At 31.8% G+C, this 8,643-nt stretch overlaps 2 protein-coding genes across 3 annotated transcripts in view; one reads left to right on the top strand and one right to left on the bottom strand.

Annotated features, from left to right (window-relative positions):
* Window positions 1-4,948, top strand: part of LOC108762812 (2-oxoglutarate dehydrogenase, mitochondrial) — a 12,408-nt gene extending 7,460 nt beyond the window's left edge. For both annotated transcript variants that reach the window (XM_018510005.1, XM_018510004.1), the window contains exons 12-15: window positions 1,531-1,616; window positions 1,853-2,173; window positions 3,177-3,461; window positions 4,629-4,948. In XM_018510005.1, the coding sequence (XP_018365507.1) occupies window positions 1,531-1,616; window positions 1,853-2,173; window positions 3,177-3,461; window positions 4,629-4,829 (893 nt within the window). In that variant the 3' untranslated portion in view covers window positions 4,830-4,948. The remainder of the gene's footprint in view (window positions 1-1,530; window positions 1,617-1,852; window positions 2,174-3,176; window positions 3,462-4,628) is intronic.
* Window positions 1-6,849, bottom strand: part of LOC108762811 (probable phospholipid-transporting ATPase IF) — a 24,863-nt gene extending 18,014 nt beyond the window's left edge. Inside the window, exons 1-2 of the mRNA XM_018510003.1 lie at window positions 6,610-6,849; window positions 6,029-6,313 (exon numbers count right to left, since the gene is read on the bottom strand). Of these exons, the coding sequence (XP_018365505.1) occupies window positions 6,029-6,031 (3 nt within the window). The 5' untranslated portion in view covers window positions 6,032-6,313; window positions 6,610-6,849. The remainder of the gene's footprint in view (window positions 1-6,028; window positions 6,314-6,609) is intronic.
* Between the last annotated feature and the right edge of the window lie 1,794 nt (window positions 6,850-8,643).

Here is an 8,643-nt window from a genome sequence, read left to right as displayed (position 1 = left end):
ATTTCAGATGAGTTGTTCCAGAGTTATCATGCTCACCGCTGAAAAAAATTTATTTTTGCAAGACGGCTATATTTTCTTTATTTTTATACATTTAGACTCAAAAAAATTATTATAAGTACTTCAATGTATATACTATTAGATGCCATGAAGCACATTTCAATAAATGTTTGTCTATACTGCTAAAAAAAATTGTGAAAATCATCTTATTTTCCGCATCCCAACTGAGTATAACCCCTTAATTCTCAACGCGTTTGCTCTTGAAATTTTATAAATTGATGATATCTATTTGTTGCTAACTCAGTTTGTACATAAGATTCCGATGTCAGCAAATTGCCGCAACTTTACAACAACTCGTACAGTACATTAGTTCGTCTAATATGCACACTTGTTATATGAGTTTTGACAAATTTGCTTGAAAAAAAAAAATGCTCCTGTAGTCGGTATTACTCATATGGAATATTTAGGACACTCCAACTTTATAAATTTGACCATCTTCAGTAATAAAAATATAAACCAAAGTGAGAGTTATAAATAAATATTAAATTCCGCAAACATTAAGTAAAAAGCCAATAAGAAATAAAAACTAGTCAACGCCAAAATACAACACACAATATTGTTCTTGACTTTTATCGTCAATTTTTCCACTTCCTGTATCTGCTTCGCAAACTATTGTTAACACAGAATCGGGAAATTTTGTGCGCAATAATTTACACCGCGGATACTCATTTTGACTTTCTGATGTACTTTCCACTTAATTGACTACATTTTTGACTTGCTGCGAATCTGCGCCTTCGAACACTTGGAGATTTTTTAAAAAAATTCTTCACATCAAGAAAATTGTAATTTGGCGTTGACTAGTTTTTATATTGACTTTTTACTTAATGTTTGCGGAATTTAATATTTATTTATAACTCTCACTTTGGTTTATATTTTTATTACTGAAGATCTGATTTAAGACCGAAACGTCTATATGTATTTTAACTCTTTAAATATATATTTATAAATTTGTATAAATATATGAATGCATTTTATACACATTATTATATTTAGAACAAATTGTTTCATAATAAAAAAAAATGTAAAAGATAAAATATTATCAATCTTTATTAAATTGTAAATTAAAGAAAATAAAGAAAATTGAGATATAATGTTGAGAAATTAAGTACTCCGTGCGAGTAATGTGTTACACTGAAAGAAAAGGTTGGTTGCTGCAGCAAATTGGATGGCAAAATATGGCATAGCATTTTTAATTGGCTGCTAATTTTTGGTTGCAGCAGCCAATTGTTGATTGCGTTAACTTATCTGCAATGTTAGAATAGGATTTCGATAGGCTAATACAACAAAAAATTGGCTGTTACATCCAATTAAAAATGCTATGCCATATTCAGCCTTTTCTTTCAGTGTAGGGTTAATAAAATAAATACAGATGGCATGTATCGAGATTTATACGATACTAGAGATTTATTTAATAAATATTGAATAACTCATGGCAGCTTTAATAATTAATATCTTACGAATGTTGGCGAAAAGGTTTCGAACTGGGATACTCATCGTACAATCATAATACTCTGACAGTCTGGGAAGCACAATTCGGCGACTTTGCCAATACCTGTCAGGTAACTTTAACGATTACAGCTTTCTCTTTAGCAGAAATTTGATTTTCTTACTTTATTATAATTTTCATTTTTTTGTTTTAAGTGTCTCGATAAATAATTTTCTCTTTTTAATTTAATTTCTAATTAAAGTTAAAATTAAATGGAGCATCAATCTTTATATTCATTATTCCGAAAAAATAATCGCGATATATATTTTACAAAAATATGTGCCACTTGCGGCTTCAATTGGTCTTCAGGTCATAATAGACTGCCTGTTATGTTCCGGACAAGCCAAATGGGGTAGGCAGGCAGGATTGGTACTATTATTGCCGCATGGTATGGAGGCCCAGGGACCGGAACATTCATCCGCGAGATTGGAGAGATTTCTTCAGTTGTGCGACGACGAGTGTACTCACATGCCCGGAACGGAGCCCGGTGCTCCCATCGGTGAAACCATCGAGCAAATCATGACAAGACAGCTTTTCGAGATAAATTGGATTGTCTGTAATCCCACGACACCTGCCAATCTCTTTCACCTTCTGCGCCGACAAATATTGATGCCGTTTCGCAAACCGTTGGTTAGTTCAGTCTTTATTTACGCGGAGTACTCGTCACCATTGTTACGAGACAATACCCCCGAAAATATTCACAAGCACTTTTACTAAATATTTTCCGTCACGAAATATTTTCCTCATGAATTTTGCTTGTAATATGTTTTTTTCGGTATTTTCAGAAATATTGGCCCATAAAATTGAATCCAAAAATTTACGTCTAGTGGCACATTACATCATTTTACTTTTAAATAAACATTGATCAATTTTTAAAAATAAAATTTATAGCTACATTTGTAACTATAATAAGAAAACACAGATCTGGTAATATATACTCTTGGTTAGGAGTTTAAGGTAGTAAATTCTGTTTTTTTTTATAACGTTATGTAGAAAAATTATGTAAATGTGCGATCAAACTGATTCTTTAATATAATAATAATTAATAATTTTTTAAAAAATCACTAAAATCCATCACTAAATATTTTCCTCATGCTATTACTTGTAATATTTTTTTTCTCTGTATTTTCAGAGATATTAGCTCATAAAATTGAATCCAAAAATTTTCTTTATGTCTATAGTGACATATTATACATACCATTTTACGCGATTCGCGAAATATTTCATTGCGTGACAATGAATGACAAGATTCTTCGAAACATGCTCGCGTACGCGAGTCGACTGAATACCTAACATTACATAGGTGTATTCGTATCTTCTAGTTTTTACCGACGTAAATTACAATGCGATAGCAAAAGAGCTATAGCCACATTAAACGCTATAACTACCAAGTCGCGATTACTGTTGTTTCCCAAGTATTGCCAGTCCTTCAATTTTTGCACACATATCACGAGCGTAGTTATGGATAATTCAATTATTTCACCGAATTTATCATAAGAATTTTCTAAGATGCTTAATCAAATTTTTTAAGGCCCATCTAACGTCGCACATGATGAATCGTTTTGATTTTTATGTTTATCCGTTATAATAATGACACATCTCAAATCTGATTTATCTTATACACATCATTTAGGTTGTTATGACTCCTAAATCATTGCTGCGTCACCCGATGGCGATATCGAATTTCGAGGAAATGGGACCGGGTACGAGCTTTAGGCCTATTCTACCGGATCTTTCCGTGAAGCCCGGAAACGTGAAGAAAGTATTGCTCTGTACCGGCAAAGTGTACTACGATTTAATCGTCGAACGACAGGAACGACAATTAGAAGATAAGATAGCGATTATCCGAATCGAGCAGCTCTGTCCTTTCCCATATCATTTATTTGCAGAAGAAATGGCAAAATATCCACGAGCAAAAGTGAGAAAAGTTTTCGACTAACACACTTACTTAGTAGTAGAACTATACTACACATATGGATCTGTGAAATTTTTAAATCGTTAATATTAAAAAAAAATTTTTTTTTTAATATTTTAATAAATTAATAAAAAGATTTAAAAAGTGTGTATGTATGTGCGTGCGTGCGTGCGTGTGTGTTAAAATTTGTAAACAGTAAATGTGAGGCAATGTTTCCAAGTCCTATAGCCCTATAGTGCCTTGTATGAGTTATGACTAATATCATCTCTGAGTTCGAGCGTTTTATAGGCTTAAACACAATAGGCACAGGCAATAGGCACAGGCAACAGGGAATAACGAGCCATGCAATCAGAGCTCTGGGATATAATATCGAACTTACACACCAGAGGTGTGATTGGACGGCTCGTTATTCCCTGTTGCCTGTGCCTATTGTGTTTAAGCCTTTAGTCTCCGCGCACGGTCTATGAAACAAAAGGGGTGGGACGACGATAAGCAAAATTGGTCGAAATGTGCAACTCGGTTGCAGGCTTGCGGTCTACATGCTTTTTTTAATTTTTTAGTTTTACTCTACGATGTGTGGTACTTTCCTTAAAAAAAATTTATTGAGAATATTTTTAGCAGTGTTGTTATGTATAAAATTCCGGGAAAACAAATGTTAGGCCACACACGTTCAAACAAATTTGTCAAATGTAGGTACTTGCACAAATTACTTGTGCAAATTTATTTGAACGTGTGTGTCAGAAAAGTCATTTGTGCAAGCTAAAGTAACTGTGCAATTTTCTGACATATGCGTTTAAATAAATTTGCGTAAGCATATTTGACAAATTTGTTTAAACGTGTGTAGCCGGCCTAAGACACTACAAAAAAAATGTAGCTTGTAGTTCTCATATAGAATACTATAAGCCAGTATAAACCAATTTAATATTAAAAGATAGTAATTACATATTTTAAATCTTAAAAGCACTGTCAAGTTTTAAATATTAAAGTTTTAAATGTTAAAAGCACTGTTTAGTGTTAAGTTTTAATATTAGAGAGAGAGAGAGAGAGAGAGAGAGAGAGAGAGAGAGAGAGAGAGAGATTTTATGGTTGAGGGCAAGCACTTATTTTTTCAAAGATGTTTAATCAGTGACGATTAAAAGATTGTTCCAAATTACGTTTCTATATATACAGATCGTGTGGTTGCAAGAGGAGCACAGGAATCAAGGTGCTTATTGTTACGTGAGAGATAGGATAGCTTTAGCCTTGGGCATTTCGCTGGACGACGTAAAGTACGGCGGCCGCCCTGCTTCGTCGGCGCCAGCGACCGGTAGCAAAATTATTTACAAGAATGAGTATAATAACATGATGACAACCGCGATGAAGCTTGATTAATCCCTTGGAAATTGTTATAAAACTGTATATCAGAAGAATGATTTTCTTTTTGAGAAAACGTCATGTATATGTATTGTACGAAAATGTATTTGTATCGTAAAATGTATTGTAAAAAAAAAACTGAATGGAATTGTTGTTTTAAAACATTTATACAATCAAGCGTTCATTTAACAATAATAAGAGATCACACCTGCGATTAATTTTGATGACCGGATTGCGCGTAACTCACTCACCAGCAGGCTCGAATATTCGGTGCCTTCCTGCGTCGTGCACGAAAGAGTTATTCCATTCAAACAATTCCACATTACATTTTCGTTTTTTATCGGACTTCCGGAAGACTTCCTAGATGCAAGTCGCAAGGACGCACGACATGGGACTAGAGTTAAAGTCGATTAAGCTAGGGAGGCGCTAATGATTGTCGGTACACACATGCAAAAAGAATTTACACCTTGAACTGAGGTCACAATTATTAACGGCTTAAATCATTTTATTTGCGATACTGGCTAACAGTGACTTTATTGTTTCCGCCTTAAAATGATGTTTATTGTATCGAGAAATGTTCGTCACGCTAAATACAGATTACTTGAAATTTAGCGAGCAAGAATTTCTACATTTTCTATGTGAAATCGGAAGATATAGTTAGAAGTGAAAGGAGTGGTTGATAAATGCACTGATAATCGTTTGTCTTTATCAGACTTTAGACGAGTTCTTCAATTTGAGTTCTTACTCATTCAAGGAACAAATTTAGATTATCGGAATTATTATTGACTTTTCTGTCTTAAATCTGAAGATAGCCAATATACGTTACGTAATGTTATTGTAATGTGATTATTGTTGAAGTTCAAGCTTAATGTCCTCATAAATATTAATTAACAAATTATGATACATACAAATGAAGAAGAAGTTCATCGAAAAGAAACTCACATATCTTCAATCAGTACAAAATATTAAAAAAATATTTTTTAAATATTTTTTAAATATTTTTTTATTAAATAAGTATTTAAAAAACATTGTCTGTTGATTGGGTCGCTTTTCGTACTCGGAATTTACTTTTTTGAAAACGTTTGATAGTAATATAATTAAAGCTCTTTATAGATAAAGCAATATAAAATAACATTTTATATTGTAACAAAAGAAAAAAAATGCAACGGTAACTTCTCAAGCGAGAAATACTCGTACGTGACATAACAATTTCTTACCATTTCGTCAAGTTGAAGATGTTCAAAACAACGCGTGTGGTTTTAACATCGAAAGGAAACGTGCCACTCGGTCGAATTATTTTCTCTTTATTTTTACACTTCGATAAGAAACGCGAACTTCATTTTTATCATACATTCATTATATCCGCCCTCATTATTGTCAGGTAAAAATAGATTTCCACAACACACTGTCCACCGAAATCGAAGTCAATTCGATCGTTATTTTTGATCTTTCTGCAGCAGTCTTTTTTGCTGTCGTCTAGGCAATTGTTTATGCGGTATGTACTGTAAATAAATTCTTTTTCTTGAATAATTCATGTATGGAAAAGATACATTTTTATTGCGTACATAATAAGTAGACGGTAGTCTCTAAAGTGATTTAGAAAGTAAGTTGAAATTAAAGATTGCGAGGAATAAATAATTATTGTAATTAGCAGTAATAAATTTTTTCAAGAACGTAAGTAATAAATAAATAGTAAAAACAAATTTTTAGCCCTCTATACTTTTTTGTGATTATAATTTTAGAAAAAAAAAAAGATTATGCGATTGCTGTCGGTTGCTTGACAATGGTGATCAATTACCACGCAGTTGAAAAATGAGGAAATGTTCGATGTTGTTATTTTAGTTATTGAAATGCCACTAGACATTAATATTCCTTTCTCTTTCTTAGCTTTTTTACTGGTTTTTGTTGTTATGGAACGCACTGACGGCAATATTTTCCATGAGCGGCACATGCACCGATATCGACTATCTGTCAGCGAAGGGAAACCGATACTGAAAATACTGGTCGTGACAACGGATAAGAAAATCTTTATCAAACGATTTGCGCACCCACCTTCGTATCGTTCATTAACAATCACGAACGGAACAGATAAGACAGTGAAAAAGGATCGATCATTAGTTTCTATTGAAACCGGTCGATTCATTTCTGATTAGTGAGAGATAAGGTTTAACTTTGTTAAAACAGTATAGATTTACAATACTAATAAAATCAGAATTTTGTGATAATGTAAAATCAGCTGAATGTATAATAAAGTAATATCTTTTATACATTTTATAAATTATTTTGAACAATTTAATTAATTAAGAAATTCGCGTTTAATCTAACTCTAAATTATTGTCAGTGTTTACTACTTACTTAATTATTTTGTCTTCTGTATTATTTTATGTTCTTTTCCTTTTTATTGCGATTTTTTAAAATGAATATTTTAATTTTTAATAATTTTTTTTTTGTAAAATCTGAAATTTAATATATTCTGTTGTGTATATATATAATAATTTTCTTGAATTTAAAGATTTAGCTGATAAAATGCTTAATAAAAAATTGCAATATAAGAGTAATAAAATAAAATAAAGAAGAAAATAAAGTAAAATTAATAAATGGTAGCAAATATATTTTCAGATTATCATAACTGTTGCAAGCTTATAGAGCATACTGTGTTAAATGCATACTGTGTCTATGAGATAAAACTGATCTTATAATTAGCAGAATAGAAATGAATACATATTATAATGTAATTGTTTATAGTAAATTAAATTATTAAATTCTTTGTATCGTAAATTGTTGAGAAAAATGCAATTAACATAATTTATACACATACTAGACGTCCCAACATTTGCCAATCAAAATACTATAGCAGGAAAGTTTTCGAAAAATTAAGTAAAAAAGTTATGTCTAAATTTTTCCTTTAAACAGAAATTTTTTAGATAATAAGCGTTTAAATAGGGCCAATAACCATTAATTACGTTATTCGACTATTTGTCCATGAGTCGCACGTGTGGTAGATTAGTAAGAGCGCAAGTGAGCACACACTTTAGGTCTCTTACTAATACTTATAGGTGACCTTCAAACATAATCTTAAATATTTAAATCCTTATATCTCAAAAACTACTACGAAAATAAAAATTTACAAATAACATATAAAATAATAAACACTTTACTGGAAAATGATTACCCTCCTGATTTTATTTTTGAGACGATCAACGTAAGAGAGATTAAAAGCGTTATTTCACAAACAATGCAAAGCACTTAACGATGCACTCGCAACCAGAACAAGAACGTACTTCTTGGTATCGTACATCGAATCGATCTCTGATAAATTCAGGAGTATTACTTACAATTTGAATACGAAATTGGCATTTTTCAGTCTAAACAAACTTGGAAGATTTGTGAAAGTTTACAAAGATGTTCTCCCGAAAGAGTCAAACAAGAACGTAGAATATAAAATAGAGTGCAAGGATTGCAATACGATATTTGTTGAGCAAACCGGCAGGAAATTAATAACGAGAATCCAGGAACATATCGGCATGTTAACAGTTCCTCTGTCAGTAGATCAGTCATTACAGATCATAGACATTTTTTAACGATGATTTCGATTGGGAGAATATCAAAACACATATATAACACTTCATTTCATCATCATGTGTTCTATTATCATAGTTCCAAGATGATGACCAATCCGACATTTTGTTCGCACGGTATCTCAGATCGTGTAATACTAAATACAACACGTCTAAGCAGTAAATAAATGTTTCCGGAAAATCATAGAGCGTGACATAAATTTTTGTTAAAATATTGATAAACGTTGATACATGGTTTGAAGTCATCTAACAGC

Source organism: Trachymyrmex cornetzi, unplaced genomic scaffold (genome assembly GCF_001594075.2).
Source record: "Trachymyrmex cornetzi isolate Tcor2-1 unplaced genomic scaffold, Tcor1.1 scaffold321, whole genome shotgun sequence".
In the NCBI taxonomy this organism is placed as follows: domain Eukaryota; kingdom Metazoa; phylum Arthropoda; class Insecta; order Hymenoptera; family Formicidae; genus Trachymyrmex; species Trachymyrmex cornetzi.
The sequence above is the reverse complement of the archived record's forward strand: the minus strand, read 5'-3'. Positions and strand labels throughout refer to the sequence as shown.